The sequence below is a fragment of the Chenopodium quinoa genome, unplaced genomic scaffold, assembly GCF_001683475.1.
Source record: "Chenopodium quinoa cultivar QQ74 unplaced genomic scaffold, ASM168347v1, whole genome shotgun sequence".
NCBI classification, from domain to species: Eukaryota; Viridiplantae; Streptophyta; class Magnoliopsida; order Caryophyllales; family Amaranthaceae; genus Chenopodium; species Chenopodium quinoa.
In genome coordinates, this window is record NW_018742738.1 from 8,009,428 (window position 1) to 8,032,385 (window position 22,958).

At 37.1% G+C, this 22,958-nt stretch overlaps 2 protein-coding genes across 14 annotated transcripts; both read left to right on the forward strand.

The window, feature by feature from the left end:
* The first annotated feature begins 7,645 nt into the window (after positions 1-7,645).
* LOC110724018 lies at positions 7,646-9,587 on the forward strand. Of its 2 annotated transcripts, none has more exons than XM_021903423.1 (3): positions 7,646-7,977; positions 9,019-9,087; positions 9,173-9,587. In XM_021903423.1, the coding sequence occupies exons 2-3, from the start codon at positions 9,043-9,045 to the stop codon at positions 9,497-9,499; spliced, it is 372 nt and encodes a 123-aa protein (XP_021759115.1). In that variant the 5' UTR covers positions 7,646-7,977; positions 9,019-9,042; the 3' UTR covers positions 9,500-9,587. The 2 variants fall into 2 exon arrangements, with proteins under 2 accessions (XP_021759115.1, XP_021759114.1); XM_021903422.1 differs by having other exon boundaries at positions 7,648-7,977; positions 9,016-9,087.
* A 1,829-nt stretch (positions 9,588-11,416) lies between these two features.
* On the forward strand, positions 11,417-14,715 carry LOC110724186. 12 transcript variants are annotated; one of them, XR_002511894.1, is made up of 10 exons: positions 11,417-11,517; positions 11,616-12,502; positions 12,600-12,724; positions 12,802-12,930; positions 13,021-13,347; positions 13,429-13,609; positions 13,732-13,761; positions 14,135-14,238; positions 14,341-14,413; positions 14,490-14,715. XR_002511894.1 is itself a non-coding variant. In XM_021903587.1 (7 exons), exons 2-5 carry the CDS (start codon positions 12,375-12,377, stop codon positions 13,276-13,278), a joined length of 606 nt encoding a protein of 201 aa, XP_021759279.1. In that variant the 5' UTR covers positions 11,417-11,517; positions 11,616-12,374; the 3' UTR covers positions 13,279-13,347; positions 13,429-14,238; positions 14,341-14,414. The 12 variants fall into 12 exon arrangements, 1 of the variants encoding a protein (XP_021759279.1); XR_002511890.1 differs by having other exon boundaries at positions 13,429-13,761; XR_002511893.1 differs by having other exon boundaries at positions 13,732-14,238.
* The last annotated feature ends 8,243 nt before the right edge of the window (positions 14,716-22,958 follow it).

Sequence of the window (22,958 nt, forward strand, 5' to 3'; positions counted from 1 at the left end):
GGAGAAGAATCACAGGGCTGTTTGGGTATAACCCTAGAACTGATAAGGCCACAGCCATTATTCACCCTGCCTTTAGGATCGCCCAGCGTACCATAGCGAACACAGTTTTTGCTAGGGGAGACAGTTCAGGGGTCGTGTCTACTCGAGAGCTTTACTTTCTATGGCATCTGAGTGAGGGTAGTACGAGTTTAAATGTGGGGTCTTGGTTTATGGACCACCTAGAAGATGTTGCCACAGGATCAGGCAACATCACCATAGGTGGTATGATTACTATAATTGCTGCTGCTCTTAACCTTGATTTTGCAGAAGAGCAGGTTGTTCCAGGTCCAACACAGTTGGATATGCAGTCGCTGAGAGCCATGAAATGGCTCACGGATGTAGAGGGGAACCACCCCTATTTGTGGTTGGTGAGTAGGCGCCCCTATGCCTACTTACCCGACCCCGAGGCCACCGCCATCTACAACCAGGCGAACTGGATCTTTGAGAGGGACTTCCCTTGGGCTCCCGGTCAAGAGGGAGAGGAACAAGGGCAAGAGCAGCAAGAGCAACAACAACATCATCAACAACAACAATTTCAGCAACAACCAGAATTTCACCAGCAGTACGAGTTCCAACAAGGGTACCAAGAGGGGTACCAAGGTCAGGGCATGGGTGAAGGCAACCCATTCCTCACCTTCGAGCAGCAGATGGATAATATGAATGCGAACTTCGCCCGCATGACTTCCGAGTTTGAGACCATGAGGAAGTCAAATGAAGACTTGAGGACTTCTTTTGACGGAATGAGGTCAAGCTTTGAAGGTCTTCGAACGGAATTGGGCGACTTCCGCAATGTATATCACCATCTCTACCCCGGGGGTTCGAGCTCCCAAGGGGGCCCGAACCAATGAGTTAGTATCTCCTTCCCCTTCTCTTTGTGCTTATATTGTTTCAACATTGGGGACAATGTTTATGATAGCTTGGCGGGGAGTATTTTCTCATTTACCATTGGTTCATGCTGTGTTCTCGTACGTATATGTTGATTTGCATGCCCCTATTCCCATTTCCCTAACATCCAAACCCTTTGAATCCAAATTGCTTCCTTTGAAATCCAAATCCCTTGCATTGTGAATACTTATCCTATCCCTTATTTAGATGTATAGTTATTTTATGCCTAGTAAAAAAAAAAAAAAAAAAAAAAAAAGAGAGAGAGAAAAAAAAAAATGAAAAAAAAAATGATGAAAAAGTGCCCAAGGATGAAACTCATATGACGATTATATGTTTTGCTTGCTTGACTCTTGAGTGATGAGTAAAAGTTTTTTTTAGAAGAGTGTGTGCACGAGTTGGGGGTCATTTAGAGGTCTATTAATCTTGATTGCATTGGAGTATATGAAATGAAAGCCAATGAATGCTCAATTGCACGCCTAGTATAAGATATTGTCTAATTTGCTCAAGTAGGATATGTTTGAATAAATTTGTGGTCCCTTGTGCCCTTGATGTGTCCCCTTTCCTCCCCGAAATGAAACTCTATTAGGGAATTGGTTCTACTTGTATCATGTGTAATAAGTGGCGTAATAAGCCACACGTTCTCAATAAAGAAAGAGCCGCTCACAGTTAAAAGAGGCGAGGGCATTGAAAATTGAAAAAAAAAAAAAAGAAGAGCATAAAAAAAAGGGAGAACAAAAACTACCCCAAAACTTCTAAAAAAAAAAAAAAAAAAAAAAAAATTCTCTTCTTTAGAGGTCAACTCGTGGATGCCTCCCACACCTTGTTTGCATTGTTGTTTCTTATGAAATTCCCGAGTTAGAGTGTAGTTAAGGGGCCTTGGGTGTGCATTTTGGGAGGTGGACTAGCATTTTGAGATTTTATAACCGAAAGAGGGCTTGTTACAACTTTGGAATATCTAGGTGTGCTCTAATGAAATAGTAAAAGGCCAAAGGAAGTATCCTAGTGCAACCTTGTTTAGTTCTCCTCTCTACCCCCAACTCATGTGTACATTTGTATGATTGGTAATTCTTGAAAGTTGTTCACTTGTCTTGCTTTTGAATCACATCCCGATGAGTTGACTTGGGCTATAAAAAAAAAATCGTGTGTTGTTTTTGTGGGAGTTGTGGGTGATTCTCTTTGGAAACCCTCACGAGAGATGGACTCGTCCTACTAGGCGACTTGTAGGTTTAAACGGCTTCTCACTTTTGCTAAAAGTGATCGTTCGGTTTATTGTGTATGCCTACCCTTTCTTGGTTTAACTTTTGCTTCAACCTTCTATAACAAGTTAGTTCCCTCTATTTGTTTTGTCATGACTAGTTTGCTCGAGGACGAGCAAAAGCTTAGCTTGGGGGATTTGATAACTTGCTATTTTATGCGATTTTAGGGCGTATTTGAACCTAGTTTACCTGAACAAATTTGTGTTTTGGTTCACTTTTACCCTATTATTATGCAATTTTTGTGTATCCTATGCTTCACGGGTTGTTAGTGTTTTTGTTGAGATTTTAGGTCCAAAGACGACCAAATGAAGCCCATGGTTACCAAACCGAGGTTAGAAGCAAGGAAATGATGGAAAGAATCCAAGTACAAGAGCATCGTAGAAGAAAACACGAAGAAAAGGGCCCAGAAGACCCTGCACGGCCGTGCAAGATGTTGCACGTCCGTGCAGGAGTGCAGACCTGAAGCCATCTTTCTGCCAAGGCCTGCACGGACGTGCCAAATATTGCACGTCCGTGCAGATGATGCAGCACGGACGTGCCAAAGGTGCACGCCCGTGCTGCAGCAGGTCGTCTTAAACTGAGTTTCTGCCTTGGTCTGCACGGACGTGCCAACTTCAGCACGTCCGTGCAGACCTACAGTTTACCCGTTTCTTGTTTTCACCGTCCTCTTATTTTAGGGGGTAATATAAATAGCCCCTTTGGACCATTTTAGGGGGTTCCCAATTTTTCCAGATTTTCATACTCCTCTTAGTTTGAAACACAAAAATCCTCAAATTAGCATAGATTTTAGTTCTTGTTTTGAAGGTTTTTCAATCCAATCATTGTAGAAGACAAGTTCCACCATTGTTAGTCAATTATTGAAGCTTCTAGTAATTTTTTCTTACTCTTTCTTTCTCTCTTCTATCTTTAATTCTTGCTTTTTATTAATTGTTTGGTTGTTCTTTGCATGTTTAATTGTTAGATTCTACTTAATTCTTAGTTTTAATTTGTTCATGAATTCCTTGAAATCTTTAATTGCTTTAACCTCCATGGATTGTGAGTAGTCTAATTTCTAGGGTTTGGGTGAACCCTCAATGTAATCACCAACACTTGTTGCATGAACTAATTTGTTAATTGTGGGGTGTTAATTAGTTGAGTTTAAGAGGTTTCATTGTTAATTCTTGTAATTGGCCATTGCTTGAATTATTTATCTAGCTTCCTCAACGAAGGATCGAGAGATGAACTTGAGGAAGCTCCCTTATGCTTGATTGACTTGATTTGCCATGAGAATAGGAATTTCTAGTCAAGGAATTTGCATGTTATCGTGAGGATGTTTTAACACTTGTTTCTTGCCCATAATCACGAGAGTAGGTTATGGTTTTGATGTCAAGTAATCCCTCTAGCTTGAGAGAGTAGTTGGGTGCATTTGATAACTTCCCCTAATTTATCCCCTAAATCACCATTTCTATGCATGTTACTTGTGGTCCGTGATGAAGTTTAGTGGTGTAACCCATGCCCTAGGCCTTCTTAATATTGTTAATCACCTCTTAGAATTAGTTGATTTGAATTAGAATAGTGTGACGTAATACCAACTTAAAACCCCCGACTTAATCTAGCTTGTTTAAACAATAACATTTGGTGGTTGATTCAACGCCTCTCATGGGTTCGACCCTTTCTTGCCCTTGCTACTAGTTGAGTAGGATCGAGTTAGGTCTTATTTCTTGATAGGTTGACGACGTCCTATCAACACCCTCTATGTTTTAATAAGTGTTACAATTTGAATTTTTCACTACTCACATAATGGTTTTGAACTTTTAACTTGATTAATTTACTAGTATATAAAAGAAAAAATTACACAGAATAATCCCACCTTTGGGCATTCGCTAAAAATATCTTTGGATTATTTTTAAATAATCTCACCATTATACCCAATTTGCTCACAATGGTCCTATCCGGTTAACTAACTTATTATAACAAGCTAGCTTACACGTATCGTCCAGTGATTAATAAATAAAATAAAATTAAAATTAAAATTAAATTTTTTTAATTAATATTAAGATAAAAAAATTGATTAATTGAAAAACCACCATGCAGCCCCAGCCACCCTTCCCGCGGCCTGTTCCTGCCAGACTACCCTGTCTTGCAGCGCCAACCGCCCAGACTACCTCTTCTAGCGCCGACGCCCCCCTCCCCCGAGCCACCGACCTCCTTTCCACCGTCACACAAACCCATTAAAACCAACCATCCCTAACCCACGAAAACCCTTTCTCCGCCCCGATCTCAGCTCCTCTCCCATTCCCCTGTTCCGATACCAACAGCTCTCCCCTTCCCCTACCTGATTCTAGCCTCCCTCCCTTTTCCTCGGCTCGAGTTCAGCCTCTCTCACAATCCCCCAACAATATTTCGACATCCGTCACTCTCCCTTGCTTCGATTTCGGTCGCCCAAACCACCCACAAAAGTGATGACAATGACACGAGCTCTGATCTAATGGTTGCTTCAGTTCGGCGATCGAGTACTACGGTTAGTGGTGTAAAAAACTGGTCCAGACCTGAAAACCGGCCTGAATCGGACCTATTTGGACCGGACCATAACTATATCGATGAATTCAGGTCCAGTCTCAGTCCTTAAAAATACATGATTTTGAGTTTCAGGTCCGGTTTAGGTAAAACCCAAAATTTGTGTCTGGACCTCAAAGCGGTAAAGCTACTTTTTTTTTTAATAAGTCTAAACAAGTACATAACAGATCTAAAAAGGTCCATAAATAGATCTAAACAACAAGTTTATAAACAAGTCCAATTTTTTTTTTTTTTGTTTTTTTTTAAACGAAAAAAAATCAAGAATTCAGTCTATTTAGGTCCAAACCCAGACTGAACCTGATTTTTCAAGACTGGAACGAAACCAAACACATTTATTAAAGTCCGGTATACGATCCTTAAAAATAAATTATTCAGGTCCGGGTTAGGTCTAGTCCGGTTTTGGACCGGCATACAGCCCTAACTACGGTAGCTTGGACTAACAGAGGGGGTGGTTGGCTGACTGATATGTTCATTTTATATAGTGATTTACTCCCATACCTTAGTCATATATAGGAGTATTTTTGGCTCTTTGGAGCCACTTTTATTACTAATATGCGTTTTCGTAGTCTTGGTATTGTTTTATAGGAAATTGCAGATTTAGAGCATTTTCTCGGACTTATTGGAGCCACTACAAGTATAAGAGTAGAGCACGTTCATATGACCATTTTCCATAGCCCAAAGAGTTTCAAGGCATTTGACCACTACAAGTATACCGGTGATTTGGGCTCGGCGAAGAAGAGTTCAAGGCATTTGACCAACTGGTAAAGGACCAAAGAGGAAATCCGAATTGGGCCAAGATAGTAGCCCAATCGAAGAAATTCCCTTACCCGAGAGCTCGCCTGACCAGAGAGTGCCTTTGACCTGAGGTGCGCTCGGCCGAGTGAGGAAGAAAGAAGAGAAGCAATCCGCCCAGAGGTGTGCCCGGCCGGGCGTGAGCATAGCACAACCAATAAAAAGGCAGACCCGGCCGGGAAAGCATCTACACAACCAGGCGCGTGTTTCCAGAGGGCATTTAAGCGTCTTTTAATTTGTTTCAACTTAGGATTTTCTAGCTTATGTATAAATAGGCTTTTCTAAGCAAGATACAATTACTTCTTTTCATTAGTTAAATTCTCATATTATTTTAGTTTTAAGCTATTGGATTATTACTCTTGTTCTATCAAAACTTTTGATTTATACAATTCATTATTTCCATATACTTTGGTAAAGATCTCTTTCACTTTTATTTTCAGTAATTTAATTGCTTTGTTGAATCATGTCTTGTTTATTTGTTTTGCTTAGATTAGATTTTAATATGTGTGAGTAGTTATATTTCTAAGGTTGTGGGGATCCATAAATAATATGAAGGGATAGTTAATTACGGTTGATTGTCAATGCTTGATTGATTTCCTAATGATTGATTTAATATTATGCAATTAGATTAGGCCTGGTTTAATTGTATTAGTTATATATGTAATATTGATTCGATATTCGAGAGATGAGAATTGATGTTTATGCTTAGTTTCAATAGGCATGTTAATTTATAAATGGTTAAGTCAAGATTCAAGAGATGCGATTAAATGCCGGTAGATTAATTTCGTGATTTTAATACGTAGCGAAAGCCCTTTATGATCTGATTAATTATGCATTGATGATTTATGATTGTGTTTTACCGAGGAATATTATTTATTGGCGAAGCTATACCCTAGGCTTTGATTTATTGTTATTCCTATAATTCTTAATTGCTTTAGTTTAATTATTCTCCTTAGTTTATTTCCCTTAAACAATTTGGTTAATTAATAGTTTAGATTATATTAATTAATTAGGAATAGAAAGACTTGTTTCCTTTTGGATTCGACCCTACTTCCTAATCTACTTTAGTTAGAAGACTTAGGTAATTCTTTTAATTAGAAGATATGACTACCTTTTTTTTAAGAAAATTGGCTTAAAATAATACCAACTATCAATGGTGTGTGAAAAATAATGAGAACTCAATTATTTGCTATTAGAGGTACCACCTTTTATACTATATGTGCAAAATAGTACGCAAGTCACCAAAAATGTATTTTGAGTAAAATTCCGTCTATTTCTTACTATTATTTTATTAAAAAAAATTCAAAACACATATTGTATTAATAATTTCCTTTACAACCAAATTAATAATGCATGCCCCACCCCTTTTGTTAGGTTTTTTTTTAATTGTCAATATGTATTTATATAATTAATTTCAAAATACATGTAGTGATTATTTCTAATACCAGTCTATCACACAATAGTAAATAGGGTATTTTTTATTAATTAGTTTAAAAAATAGTTTTAAAAATCCAAAAAAATCCCTACATTATTTTGGTTGGTGAATGTGGGAAAATTTCAGATATTTTGAAACTAATTATATCAACATAATGATAATAATAAGGCATTTAAATATCCTATTTACTATTATGTGATGTAGAAATTACTATATGTATTATAAAAAAAATTAATTACATGTTGATTTTTCTAACAAAAGGGTGGGCATTAATGCATTATCAATTTTGATTGTAAAGAAACTTGTTAACGTAATACTATGTATGTATTTTGAAAATAAAACAGAAAATTAATATAAAAAATAATAACTAATTACAAAGACTGACGGAATATTCATTGAAATACATTTTTGGAGATTGGCGTACTATTTTGCACATATATATAGTATAAAAGGTGGTACCACTACTAGCAAATAATTGAGTTTGTATTATTTTGCACACACCGATAATAGTTGGTATTATTTTAAGCTAATTTTCCTTAGTATGATTCGTATAAATTTTAGAATATGTTCACTCAACTACGAGGGCATTCAAAGGGAGGTTAGTGAGGAGTGAAGAAATACATAACGAGGGGCTTGTTTGTCTTTTCACATGTAATTTGAAAAATCCTAATCAGCTTGTCCCGTTATTCCTTCTGACATCCCGTTTTGCCTTTTCTCATTAATTTATTTGAAATTTCTCTCTCCTCTCTTTAAAGAGGGCCTAAATTTATGTTATTTTTTCTCTCTCTTGTCATTCCCCATTGCTTTGAGTTCTCCATAGCTAATTCACCAAGTTTAATCTCTTCTTTGATTTCGCCTTTATCGTTGCCTGTTTTTATTTGTTGGGTTTAGTGACTCGTTGTTACTTCGTGTCGGTATTTGTTTCCTTGTCGCTGAAGTGCTTTCCCTGTTGTGGAAGAAGTGGACGAATTGTGATGGCGTGGAAGTAGTCGAATTCTGGTGCACCGTAAAAAGGTAAAGCATAAAATAGTTTTAACAAGTTAGTATGGAATTATTAATTGGATATGTGTATGGGTTTTGCAAGAATTTTGGTAATGGGCATTTAGGGTCTATGGAATCAATTGATTATTGGTAATAGAAATAAATTGCGAAATTATTTGTGGGTGGTAGAACAATTATGTCAAATTATTTGTGAGTATATGGAAATGAATTTGTTTTGTTGCTATTTTTGGCTATTTCAAATGAATGTGTCTTATAATCGGGTATTTGTGAAGGGTTTATGAACTCATTTTAGTGTATTTGTGAAGGATTTGATGTGGGAAATTACAGGAGTTATTTGTTGTGGGTAATTGAAAGTGTATGTATTTTTTTTGGTCAATTAAAATTGTATCTGTATTTTTTTCTTTAGATTTTGAGAACGAGGGTATGTAATCCCAGTTACGTTTGTTTAGTGGATTTAAATTAGTCGTTTTGGTAAAGTGTATCTCTGGAATTGTGTTACTCTATGATTAATAGAAGTAGTTATAGTCTTAAGAGTGAGATCACTTCATCACCCTGTGTGCAAACAATTATTTGATGTGATATCTCTTGCTTATTAATTTGTATCTAATCTTGTTAGCACACATTTACCACCCCTTTCCTTGTACAGTTAATACATGCTGACTTTGCATCATCCATAATTTTTGTAGACTAGAAAAGTTACTATGTATAAATATGTTATGTATTTAAAGATCTTTTGTTTTTTTTGTTATGTTTTTATTTTAAGGATTATTTTGTTTTCCATGTATATAGAAAGTGACTTGGTTAATCTATAAAGGTTTCTTGAGAGTTATTGTATGATCAAATTTAGATGGTTTCCTTTGCCCATTTGTTTTATGTGTAATTTGATTAATTTAGTTCATGCAAATTGGAATTATTGTATGAGTATCGTTAGGTAAGGTTGAATTTATGAGTTAAGGTTGAATTAATATCTTGTGTTATGTGTGTATTATGTGGCATGGTTGGGCATTTAAATTGAAACTTATTAGTTGATTTTCTTGTGGTTATTAATAGTAGCTGTGGATTGATCATTTGCAAAGGATGAGAAAGTCAATAGTGTATTCACTAAACTGGAAGAAGGCTATTGTGAGTAATTCATTTGAAGAGTTTTGAATTTTATTAGTTGGTAGTGTTAGTAGTTGTTCTAATTTTGTGTTAATTGTTTTTTAAGGGTCCTTCGAAGTGTGTTAAAGGTGGTGGATCAAATATTGGTGGTATAAAGATTGTGGCTGTAAAGGAAAATGGGTCTAAGAAGCCTGCTGCCACCGTGAAACCTCTAAGGGAAATGATTTTGAAGGGGAAAACTAAGCAGGCTTACAATGATGTGGATTATGAAGTGGAGGATGAGGATGTTGGAGATGATGTAGGTGTTGGGAACCGCTGTAATAACTCTGATGGTGAAGGAGATTCAGTCACTAGTTCTTGTTTTATGGAGAACATGATGATGGAGTATGTGAAGATGAAGTCACGAAAGAGGAAAGGTGTAGGCGTCGTTTAAAGTGCGCCTATGTTAAGCATGTTGTGAATATGCTTGGCACTCATAGGAAGTGGGAATTGACATAATACGATTAGGGACAAAGCAAAGTAGGGAGCCGCCAACAAGTTTTTAAGGAACTTGTAAACCGTTCACGGATGATAAAAGGCAACCACGATAAAGGGTCAACGATTGACCCGTGAAGGTTACACCCCATTCATAATCCATGAGATTACTAACTTCATATGGTTTAGAACCATGAAAGGAGGATCGAGGATGATGGTACGAAGTGAATCATGGAATCACATTCGCCCGTATTGGCCTCTACTCGATTCTTATAGTGAAAAGTGACTCCTGCGATCTCAAAGGCATACAAACAAAGATTCAATTTGCTTCAAACTATTATTATGCTAAGTTGGTTGAATATTAATGCAACATATAATTCTAAAATATTAGTGATCACTTGAATTAATAACAAGATTAAAAAGGAACCTAAACTGGTTGTTCAAATTATCTTATTAGACGTGATTTTCAATTACATATTCCCTTTAACATGCAATATCGTGATCAATAAATAATAGAATCAACATTAATATTGAAAGAAATTCAACAATAATAGCGTTAGTCAAATAAAATAAAAAATTAACCTAATCATGATACTGACAATAAGAATAAAAATGAGAATAATTAAGTGATTAATTACTCACTTTCCGCGTTTCCTTGAATTGCTACAGCATGAATAAACTGTTAGTAACTTCAATAAAAATAAATCAAATGGAAATTAAATTAAAATAAAAATTAGATTTGATTTGGTCCAAACCTTTAGTCAAACCTTTCACGCCTTGGTTTAAGGGCGGGAACTCGGGTTAAGTATGGACTCCTTGGAGTGCTTAGGGGAAGTATTATAAGAGAATAGGGAGGCTAGTGTTTAGGATAAAGAGAGAGAAGAGAATGATTTGTGACCAAGCTTTTTGATGATTGAAAAATAGGAGATATGACCTCTATTTATAAGGAAAAAAGAGGGTCGAAGAATCAAGAAAAGATAAGAATTCGATCGGACAAAACTCTTGCGATAGACAACAGTTTTTGTGGTTTTTGTTTTTATCATATCTTTTGATCCAGATCAGAATAAGATAATAAAATATCGTTGGAAATATCTTGAAGTCTACTTTTTAACACAATTGTAATCAGATTAAAATATTTTCTATAATAAAAGATATGGCCGAAATAGTGAGACAGTGTCAGTTTTTGATAGAGTTTGACATTTTATTCATATCTTTTCCGTTATAGCTCGGAATTGATATTATAATATATCATTGGAAAGATAATTTCAAGGTTATAAAATTTGGATAAAAAATATGAGGCACGAAAATCATATCTGACTATCTTTGAACGTCTTTCAATTCGGATAGAAATAGGATTTTCAAAAAGAAAAGTTTTATTCAATTTTAAACTCTTTAATCTTATCTTTTCAAAAAGGATAATTAAGATCTTTTAGAAACTTATAGAAGCTTCCAATTAATTCTAATTGGTTTAGGAATTGGATTAAATAATTTGGACCCTCCACATGATCATTGGGTCGTAGGTAAGGTGGGCTTAGGTTCGATTTGGGCTCAGCTTAATATTTTGTCCATAATTTATTCGTTATAACTCGGATTTGAGATTATAATATATCGTTGGAAAGAGCTTTTCAAGCCCCATCCAATTATTAAATCATTGGACCCAGATTATGAACCAAAATAAACTGGATTAAACGTTTTTGTAAAAAAGACATGAAATGAATGATTTTAAAGGACACGAAATGAATTATTTTGGGTTTAAATGCACGAAAAGAGGAAAATAAGTTATGGTTTGAGGAAATGGGCTAGAAGTTGGGTTGGTTTATGAATTGGAAATATGGATTTAAGCAATCCAAGATTAAATACTCAACCCGACCAATAATGACGGTGAAAGGTTGTTCATCATCGGGTTTGGTTTTGGGGAGACATTTTTAGGTGTCTACAAAAGGGAAAGGTGCAGAAAGTTTTTACAAGAAGCAAAAGGTATGAACCCTTCTGATTTTTTTTTTATTAAAAACATGTAAGCAAGTTGTTACATGTTGGTTATAACCCTAGTTTGTTTTGTGTGTCTTTGGATGTAGATTCCTAAACTTGAAGGTCACAAAGTGTTGAATAAAGGGGAGGTCTTGAAGACCCAGAGGAAAATGTAAGCAAGGTAAGATTTATATGTTGGTTGTCTTCATGGTCAGGGAATTATTTGTATGCCGTTGAATTTTTTATCTCCTTTATTGCTGGTTATTATTTCCTAATTCGCTGTTGTTGACAGTTAACTTTTTAAATTTGGGACAGTATCTGAACATTTTGTGTCATGTCAAATCATTTTGCCGTGCCATACTAGCATTTGATCCAAGGAGTAAACAATTAGTTAGCAAAATGGGGTTTGAGGGGTTGCTTGAGTTGGATATGAAAAATATCTATCCCTCGGCAGTTTTGCTATTGGTTAATGGCAAGAGTTCTTGAGGATGGCACAATGGTGTTTGGTGAGGGTGAAATTTTTCCATTGTGTGCGAAGCAAGTGAGGTCTGCGTTAGGTATTCCAATGGGTTCAAAACCCGTGCCGAGGGAGATTGGTGAAGATGAAAACAAGATAACGATGGTTAAATGTTTGTATGATGCATATGGAAAAGGTACGAAGAAGGAAATCATCTCTCTGAAATCCTTTTTTGATGTTCTATGTCCATTGGACAGTGAAGAGAACCCTATTCCCCAAGAGGCAGAAGCTGATGAGGAGGAGTTTATGGTTGCTTTTTTAATTGTGGTTTTAGGGAAATTGCTTTGCAAAATGACTAATTCTTCAAATTTGGCGGCATCTCTAATTCCATGTGTGATTGTGGCCACTGATGCTTGTGACTATGACTAGTGTACGTTCACCTTGGAGTGGCTTTGCGACACAGCACATCGCTTCCAGACGAATTTTCTGCGAGATGGATTCAGGTCCGGTAGCGGAGGTAGCATCTTGTTTGTCCTAGTGAGTGTTAATCCTTATTAATTCTTAAAATTTGATTTTCTTTGTAAACAAGTAAATTGACACCAAAAAAATTTGGTTTCAATATTTTTTTATCTAGATCACCTGCACCGCAAACTTGTGCAGTGGGGAGTGTTCCTAAGAGTGAAGGTGTGGAATTCACATGAGACTAGGGGAGCATTGATGGAAAACAAGGTGTCCCAGACCGAGTATGAGAAGTTGTTGGTATGTTGGTAGTGGTTGACAGTTGCTGACTTACTTGGTTATTATCTTTGTATTCTTACTTCAAGGTTTTATTGTAGGCGTTGGACATAGCGTATGACGAGGAGCATCCTCTTGATCCACGGGATGCTGATTGTATGACAAAGACTGTCTCTCAAGGAACTCAGCCCCAGCAAGTGAAGGATTTGGCGACGGAGGTGGTGGAGCATGTAATGTATTGTTTTATATTTTGTTTCCTTTTGGAAATTTATAATTTTAGAACTTGTTATGACTTTGAAACCAAATTTTGTTCTTTCTAGGTCATGAAAAATTTGACCCCGAGGCTTGAGACACTTATGGGGGGTTTGCTCGGGAAAGCATTTAGTCGATTAGCAACAAAGATGACTATCATGGTACCTGATGAATTTGTTACTGGCGGAAGCTTCCACTGCCATGAAAATGTCGGGAGTACCGGACCAACTGATGAAGGTAGTCCTTCGAAAAAGGTTGGTGATGATTATTCTGGTGATAATGTGAATAGCTCACCCATTTTGGAGGAAGAACCTAGGCCCAAATAAGCTGAGTCCCTTTGAGAAGAGGCTTCTGTTCTTTGTTCGGGGGTGGAAGGAATTGAAAAACGATAAATAGTAAGTAAAGCTTTAACTGTCTGTTGGCGATTTGTCATAATTTATGTTGTTTGGTAATTGTGTGCGAAATGGCAATTGCAGGCCCGATCCAAACTTGATTCTTTGTAATGGCATAGATGCATCTCAAAGGGACTGTTGGAGAGTTGTTTTCTCGAGATCCTGTGTTGAAAACCATTATGTTAGGATGGCTTCTATCATTTATACAAAAATCTGGGCATCACAACATACGAGGAAAAGGATTATGATGGATCATTCGTACGCGGTTAGGTTTCAGACTACTCTTTGTGGTTAAACATCGTGCCCTTTTTTATTTTTTATTTTTTTGTATTCGTACTTAACTAAATTTTTTCTGTGGGTCATAAAATTTTGTTATGCTGGGGAAAGATGATCCTAAACTGTTGGGGAAAAAGTACGGTAAGTCTTTCCTAAGTTATCCCCTTGACCAAATACAAAGTGTATGTGTTCAGTTTGTGTTTATTTTTGATAGTAAATTCACTGTTGTTTGGGATGTGCATAATTAAATTGGTTTACGATTCACATGTTTTTGTCCCTGTCCTTGATTCATCTATGAATAATGCTGAACACTGGTTTTGCTTGGCCTTAGATTTAAAGGCACAGTTGGTGTGAATGATTAATTCTTTGTATGAAGATCTGTACTTAAAGCATGAAAAGTTTTATCTCCAGCCTGTAACCCCCGTTCAACTCTCTCTTTCCTTACTTTTATTTCAAATTTTGGTTTTCTATTGGATTAATTTTTGTATCACGATGCACCATTTGGTCCTTTTAGATGAAGGCATTGGAGGAGTTACTACATCTTAGTGATCCCACATGGGAGGTGGGTACAACTTCTACATGGTTGAGGAGGACATTTCCGGTGCGACAGGCTGACACGTGAGTATTTATGAAGTGGTTGTTCTATGAGTTTATGACATCTATGTGTTATTGTACTAGTTATTATGTTTTATGATGCTAATCTCATTATTGCAATATCAGTTTCTCTTGTGGTGCAATAATGCTAGCAACTATGAAGTATTGTGCATGATCTTTTGAAGCTCCCTTTCACACGGTGAGATTACGGTCCTTTGGTTGTGTATGCTTTGATTATCAATTTTCCTTGGATTTTGACAAGAATATTTTGGTAGGAAAAATATGCCTCCTCCTTGAGGACCACACTGTTTCTTGAAGACGTGAATAGTGACTTCAACGAGTTGAAGTCAAAGTTGGAGACGGTACCGCCAAAGTTAAGGAAAGACGCGGCGCTAGAAAGACAGGTTCTCAACTGACTTTGTAGGTGGAGTGGGTCAGTTTTGTTTTTGTGAAAAACTAATTATGATGTTCTAATATTTATAACATAATATTATTTTTTGAGGTGGATTCGTGTACTAAGTTATTTTGGAGTACATAAACCTTTGAATTAGATATTTTGGACTAATGTAACCTTCGAGTTTGTTATTTTGGAGTTTGTTATTTAGGACTAATGTAACCTTCGAGCTTGTTATTTTGGACTTTTGGTTGTACCAAACCTAACTATTACTGCATTATAAAGTTGCTGTAATGGTTTAATCTTAATGAAAGCGTTATTTTTCTTTTTAGATGAAAGCGTTATTTTTCAAAAAAAAAAATATTGTTAATAATAATCATGTTAAACTATGTTTAGGATTATAATAATATTAAAATCTATGGTTTTAATACTTGTATAAATCATGAACTACTATACTTTCAACAATTGAAATTTTATTATTGCAATTTTTTTTAATAATCAGATAAGACCCAGACAAATTAGCAACGTATTTTAATTTGTTCATTTGGATTCGATCCAAATAACCTAATTTTAATTCGGATTGCATTTGAAAATTAAAAACCAAAATACATTTCGGATTACTTAGATTTGGATTTGGGCTAAATCAAAACCGAATAACGAATGGACACCCCTAACCATGCAAATTCAAGGGTGGAAGAATTGCCCTTAATAACCTTATAAATTGTAGTAGCACGTATTAGTTAGGTTCATTTATGTTTTCATATAAAATCCTTCTACTCCCCTCCTTATTTCATAGTATATGAACTTTCAGCTATGACTGATGCCTTCCTTAAGCCCAACACCAAATTTTACTATTTGTGTATATGTATTGTCTTATCCTAATGCTGTATTCAATGACTAACTTTGCTTGTTCAGCTCAACTTAATATTTTTTTCAGTTCAACTGAGCTTAAAGTAGTCCTTCTATCTGACCTTCTAGCCTGACCTTAGTAAAGGAACTCTGCAATTTTCAGATTTTCTGGATTTTTTTACGGTTCTTTCCAAAGGTTAATTGAATGATAAGTTTGAAAATATGGTTAGATAAATTCCAAATATTATACTCTTCCTCTTATACTATGTAAATATAGTTAATGGTATCATCTATTTTCGCATACCAACCACACTCATTTCAACCGAGCCAAAATCAAAACCCCTTCTGAATCACCATGTCCAACCTAGGAAATACTGGAGGTCACCTTGTGGGTTCTTGGGGAAGGCGCATAGTGCCTCATTCAAAAACCCTACTCATGCACTTCAGCCCCTTCAAGCCAACTAACACCCCTGAACTTGATTTCAATTCTACCACTTATTTTGCGAATGATTATCACTACAAAGAAGGGCTTTGTATTCCCCCTACCTTTTTTCGTGATCAGCTATCCGAATCTCTTGACTTAATGACAACCACCTATATCCCAAAAAGTTTGATGGAAGTTTCGGAAAGAAATATTTGCCTAGCTTATTATCCTGATCTAACTGATTTGGATGGGTATCTCCACAAGGGGCTGGTGCTTTTGAGAAGTGGTTGTGCGAAAATTCAACAGCTGCTGACTTCATCCCAAAAGAGATTGTTCCAGTGTTCGATTTGACGCCAGATATCGACCCCGAAAAACTTCCCCTATACACCCTGCCTTTATAAGAAAGACACATTTTCATCGGCTCTACCATCGCAACCATTCACTTGATGGAGGTGCGCGAGCTTGTTAAGTACGTTTATTTGAATGTTTTCTCTTGTGTTACCAACAAGCTAAAGGTGAAGTACCACCGAGTGTCCATTTATGGGTCTGAAACTGATGTTCATGAGCCGTCTCCTCGGTTCTTACCCTCGGGTTCACATGTCATCCTCTGGAATGCAAGGAATGTTCACCGACCGTTGTTTGTGGACACGTTCTACCAGCTGTTCAATTCCTACTCACCTAGTCTTGCTATCGTGACCGAGGCTCGCCTTGACCAGAGCACAATAGACTTTGTTAAGTTTGAACTAAGGGACGTGTACAATGTTGAAGGGTTTGGAGGCCAAAATGGCTACAGTGTGGTGCTTCTCATTTGGGATGTCAAGGAATTATACCCATGGATCACTAAGAGGGGCAATTCATACTTTGGCCATCAGCTTGGTGTCGATCTACAGGTAATCCGTACCCTTTTTTTTGGGACCAATGTTGGAATGACTTATGATACGGTCTTTGATCTCCTTTACGGTCAAGGCTTGATTACACCTACTGGGCCATTTCTAGAGCCAAAACTTGAAGAAAGGAGCACCAAGTGGAATCCCAATGCCTACTGCAAGTTCCATCAAGGAAGAGACCACACTACCGAGTAATGTTGGAATTTGAAGGACTCCATTCAAGACTTAGTAGATGCCAACAAACTTCCTACCCCTCCAGGTGGAAAAAAGTAATGAAGACAAGGCACACGGCGAGCCCTTTGTGCAAGATTTCATTCTTTTCTTATTTTTTCGTTTCCCTTTCCCCCATTCATGTCTATCATAGGTTTTTCTTTGTAAACTCTATTGTGTTTGTTCATTCACCATTCCCATCAATAAAATGAACATTATTCCTTTATATCTCGATCATGTCTTTCTTATGCACATAAAAAAAAAGGGTTTTTCTAAGCTATACCCTTAAGGTATTCGAGTTTCTAAGGTGTACCCATGCTTTTTCAAGTTTCTAAGTTGTGCCCTTCAACTCCTTATCAATATTAAAATGTACCCTTATTAGTTATTTAAAAGTTAATTGAGAGTGTGATTTCGTGGCTTCAGTTTTCATTATTAGGGTTGTGGTGGCTAAGATTTCTTTCTCCTACCATTTCCTTTTCTTTTATCATCATTCTATTAAATTTATAGTTAACTTTAGGTGACGTGGAAGTCCCAAGGAGGGTACCATTCATTAATGGTAGTGAGTTGAGGGGCACAACTTAGATTTGAGGCACCTTTGCAACCCATGTTTTCCATTAACCATTCAAACATACACTCAATTTCTTGACACAAACCATTTTGAGCCTCGTCTAACGTTTGGCCCTCATTTCTTCAACCCACATTCACCTAACCCTGGGATGGGAAAGTGTGCAATTTATGTAACATTCAGAATATATATATATATATAAAGAGGAAAAAAAACAATGTCTAAAGGCAAGTGTTCCAATGTCTTGGATACGAAGACGTCTCGAATTGCGTCTCTTATCGAGTGCTTGGTACCGTGTCTGAGAAACATGAGTGCTAAGTGTGTGATGGACCGCATGATCCGAGATTTCCTACATTGATTCAAAAGAATGAAAAAAAAAAGAAAAGAAATTCAAAGCAAAAAAAATGTATGAAAAATAAAACTTGCAAAGTCCAATACATAATTGCGTATTTTGGGGGCTTCTCTCGGGTCTTGATCCTTTTACCCCTTTCTTCCTTACACCATCAGTTTAACCACATTACAACCCTTAAAAGACCTCTTTGAGGTGTACACACACATGTGCAAAGTTCGGTTAGAGCTACGTTCGGACTGATTCCTAACGGATACGTATGCAACCTCACATTGAGTTGCGGCCACATTCATATGCATGATCGATCGAAGAATATCCATTACTTATTCCTATGACCCTATCTATCTAGAGCTAGACTTGTGGGGCTTGAACCCACATCATTTAGCCTACCTAGCCTAAAGGGTCACCATTTTGACTCTTTTCACATCTCTTTCCATCACCATAGCCTTTGCAGCCTCACCTTAGTATCACTTTCACACACTTTTTTCACACATACATAACCATATCATCTTTCCCTTAGGTACCCTTTATCATGAAATCTTGTTTCCCTACCGCGCTTGCTTCATCATCTTTCAAGACAACATTTATTAAAAGAAACATTGTATACTTGCTTAGCTTCCTGACCAAAGCAATGTTTCATTGTTTCACGCATCGCATTATGTGCTGAGCAACATTTATACATCAATAATTTGTAATCATACAAAGCATATCGTACTTAATTCCTTGACCAAAGCAACGTTCATTATACAATAATCACTTCATTTATGTACGTGCTTAACTTCCAGACCTAAGTGACGTTCAAGATCGCTTCTTTACACCATATATGATGCTTAGCTCCACGACCTAAGTTCATTCAACTATCAGGTCACATGATGTAAATGTCCTTAGCCTCTTGGCCTAAGAACATGCATCATGCATACATTATTTTCAAGACAAGAAATTCAATCCATGCGATTCATTTCGTCTTACTCAACGAGGAAGTCAAAACTTCTTCCTTTTTTCACGTCTTTTCTTTTAGGGAAGTTCAAAAAACATTTTCAAAATTTTCTCATCAAGGGAAATTCAAAAATAAAAATTCGGTTTTCACGTCTTTCTTTTTCAGGAGAAAGTCGGTATCCTCCACTAATGACAAAAGTGACGGAAAATTTTTGCTTTTGAATCTTCATTTGCTTGTGTCAGTACACACACTCAAGTCATACACATGTCATGTCATGTCAAGTCAAAATTGGTCAAGTCAGTTGCTCGAGTCAATCACAATATATACGAGTCCCTTAGCAAATTTATTTTTGCAGGTTTCATTTACAGCCCACGTTCGGGGACAAGCGAACCATTTACAACCCACGTTTGGGGAAAAGCAAACCAACTACATCCCACGTTTGAGGACAATCGAACCATTTACAACCCACGTTTGGGGACAAGCAAACCATCTACAACCCACGTTTAGGGACAAGCGAACCATCTACAGCCCACGTTCGGGGTCAAGCGAACCATTTACAGCCTACGTTCGAGGACAAGCGAACCAACTATAGCCCACGTTCAGGGACAATCGAACCAACTACAACCCACGTTCGGGGACAATCGAACCATCATCATTTTAGTGATCATCTCCCAAGCGAAGACGATTCACGACGCAAGGTTCTCAATACACAGAGGCTTGCAATATCATAATTAGAAAAGTTTTTCCTCAAGCATGGAAAATTGTCGATCGTTGCCACCTCTCAAGACGAAGAAGTCAGCGATTATATCATCTATCGACTTTCCTCAAGCATAAAAAGTATCATCCGGTGGATTTCTTTAAGCATAGAAAACTGCCAAATTCATTTGTCGACATTCCTCAGGCATGCAAAGTATCTCAACAAACATATCCAGTGGATTTCTTCAAGCATAGAAAACTGCCAAATTCATTTTTCGACATTCCTCAGGCATGCAAAGTATCTCAACAAACATATCCAGTGGATTTCTTCAAGCATAGAAAACTGCCAAATTCATTTGTCGACTTTCCTTAAGCATAGAAAGTATCAAATATCATCCGGTAGATTTCTTCAAGCATAGAAAGCTACCAAACTCATCTGTCATCGATACATTGGTGTCAGATATTATCAAACATATTTTCCACCGATACACTAGTGTTAGATAAGCATTCTATCCCTTTACTCTTTTATCTGTGGAACTAACATTTTTCTGCATGTATCGGCGTATAAAGAGTGATTTAGGATTACAGAACTTCTCAAATCCTTCTCCTTCCCTATCGACTACTTTGATTATCGTTCGAAACTGGCGTTTCTACAAACTTTACCAAAGTGGGGGCTTCTGTAGACACCTAAAAATGTCTCCCCAAAACCAAACCCGATGATGAACAACCTCTCATCTCCATTTATTGGTCGGATTTAATATTTAATCTTTGGAGTGCTTAAATCCATGTTTTCATTCAATACATTTCATAAACCAATCCAATTCATAGCTCATTTCCCTAAACCATAACTTACTTTTCACTTTTCGTGTCCACATCACAAAACTAAGAGAAACTGATTTTGGGACCCTATAATTTTGATTCAATTATTATTTTTTTTGGATAGGCCTTGAAATAATATTTCAAACAATATATCATAATCTCAATTCCGATTTAAAACGAAGAAGATATGAGCAAAATACTAAACTCAGCCAAAAACCAACACCATTCTACTAAAGCGGCCATAACTTAAAATCTACAAATGATTTTGATCTGAATCTAATTGGGTTGGAAATTAGACTTGATATTTAACGATATATTATATGCGTTATTCCAAGTTACGGATCAAAAGTTATCATAATTTTAAAAACGCGTACAAACTGGAATTGCCGCGCAACAACGAAATTGCCGCGTCGCGGCAATATCTGACATGGCACGACAGCTAGTACCGTGTCACAACAATCTGTACAGTGTCGCGATACACATACCATGACAAGGTGCTTTTTCCGTGTCATTTATGCATTTTTCTCATGCGCTTTTTTATCGTGACACTGTGTATTATACCGTGCCACGGTGGACACTGCCGCGTCGCAGTGTCCTGTGCCGTGTCATGGTACATGTGTCGTGTCACGGAATTTTCCCGTGTTTTCTCCGCGTAAAACATGCACGCGTTTTATCTTTTTAGGGCAATTATTTTACAGTGTCGCGGCATCCTCTGCCATGTCGCTGCATCCTCTGTCGTGTCACGGTGCCCCTAAACTAGGGTTTTTATCTTTTCTAGGGTTCCGTGTGATCCCCTAATCATTTCCTCTATAAATACCCCTTCCTTTCTGCAATTCAGGGACAAAAATCATTCTCTCTTCCTCTCTTTTTACACCAAGTATCATTCTCCTCTCTTTCTCATACTCTAAGCCTTAAACATATATTCCTAATTACACCATTCTTCTCTTAAGCACCCAAGGAGTCCATACTCGACCCGAGGTTCCATCCGTAAACCAAGGTGTAAAAGGTATAATTAACTAAGGGTTTGGACCAAATCAACTCAACATTTATTTAATTTAATTTCCATTTGATTTACATTTTTTTATTGAAGTTACTAACAATTTATTCATGATGTAGCAATTTAAAGGAACGCGTAGAATGTGAGTAATTAATTAAATTAAGGTTTTTTAGATTTTAACACCTGCTAAAAACACGAAAATGGTTTTTAACGCCTCCAAAAAAATGGGTATTAACACCATACAAATTTCCAAAAAATTGATATTACCACCACTTAACGGTTTCCGTTAAAATTCCGTTAAATGTGGTCCACAGTGACACGTGTCACTATTTTATTTGTTTAAAAAAATTAAAAAAAATAAAAATTAAAAACCTAAAACTGTGGACCACCGCGCCACCACCGTCGTCCCCAAACCCACCCCCTGCCGGCGTCCGGCGTCCCAGAGAATCGCCCAGCGCCGACGAACCCACCCCCACCACCCTTTCCTCCACCTACGCACCCCACTCCTTCCCTTTCACCATTTTCATTTCCCGACCCACAACCCCGAAACCACCCTAAACGGGTTTTAGGGTTTTGTTTGGGGTGGTAGGGAATCGATAAAAGGAGGGGGAAAGGAGAGGGAGGGCGTTTTTGGGGGAGGAGGGACGTTTTCCGGGGGAGGGGGCGTTTAGGGTGGTTTCGGGGTGGTGGGTCGGGAAACGAAAATGGGGAAAGGGAAGGGGTGGGGTGCATAAGTGGAGGAAGGGGGGTGGGGGTGGGGTCACCGACGCCGGGCGATTCTCTGGGATGCCGGACGCCGGCAGTGGGTGGATTGGGGGACGATGCTGGTGGCGCGGTGGTGGGGCTGGGGTGGCTGGGGGTAGTTTTAGGTTTTTTTTATTTTTTTTTTAAATTTGTATTTTTTGTTTTTAATTTTTTATTAATTTTTTATTTTTTAGCCAATAATAAAGCGACACGTGTCTATATGGCCCTACTTAATGGCTTTGTAAACGAAATCAGTTACGTGGTGGTAATACCCAATTTTTTGAAATTTGGGTGGTGTTAAAATCATTTTTTTTTCGAGGTGTTAAAAACCATTTTCGGGTTTTTAGTAGGTGTTAAAATCTAAAATAACCTTAAATTAATTACTTATTTTATTTTAATATTGCTAGTATCATGATTAGGTTAATTTGTATTTGATTTGACTAACGCTATTATTATTAAATTGCTTCCAAAATTAATGTTTATTTTCTATTATTTATGATCACCATATTGCATGTTTAAAAGGAATATGTAATTGAAAATCACGCCTAATAAGATAATTTAGATGACCGATTTAGGTTCCTTTTTAATCTTATTGTTTAAATAAGTGATCACGCTATTTTAGAATTATGTGTTGCATTAATATTAAACCAATTTAGCATAATAATAGTTTGGAGCAAATTGAATATTTTGTTTGCATGCCTTTGAGATTGCATGAATAACATTTTCATCATAAGAATCGAGTAGAGGCCAATACGGGCGAATGTGACTCCATGACTCACTTCGTACCATCATCCCCGATCCTCCTTTCATGGTTCCGAACCATATGGAGTTAGTAATCTCATGGATTATGAATGGGGTGTAACCTTCATGGGT

Bases quoted from the DNA above. Each gene is read 5' to 3' on its own strand.
- LOC110724018 (XM_021903423.1), top strand. From the start codon at position 9,043: ATGAGAAAGTCAATAGTGTATTCACTAAACTGGAAGAAGGCTATT. The intron at 9,088-9,172 runs GTGAGTAATTCA...TTGTTTTTTAAG, and splicing joins TAAACTGGAAGAAGGCTATT to GGTCCTTCGAAGTGTGTTAA.
- LOC110724186 (XM_021903587.1), top strand. From the start codon at position 12,375: ATGCTTGTGACTATGACTAGTGTACGTTCACCTTGGAGTGGCTTTGCG. The intron at 12,469-12,599 runs GTCCGGTAGCGG...TTTTTTATCTAG, and splicing joins TTTCTGCGAGATGGATTCAG to ATCACCTGCACCGCAAACTT. The intron at 12,931-13,020 runs GTAATGTATTGT...TGTTCTTTCTAG, and splicing joins CGACGGAGGTGGTGGAGCAT to GTCATGAAAAATTTGACCCC.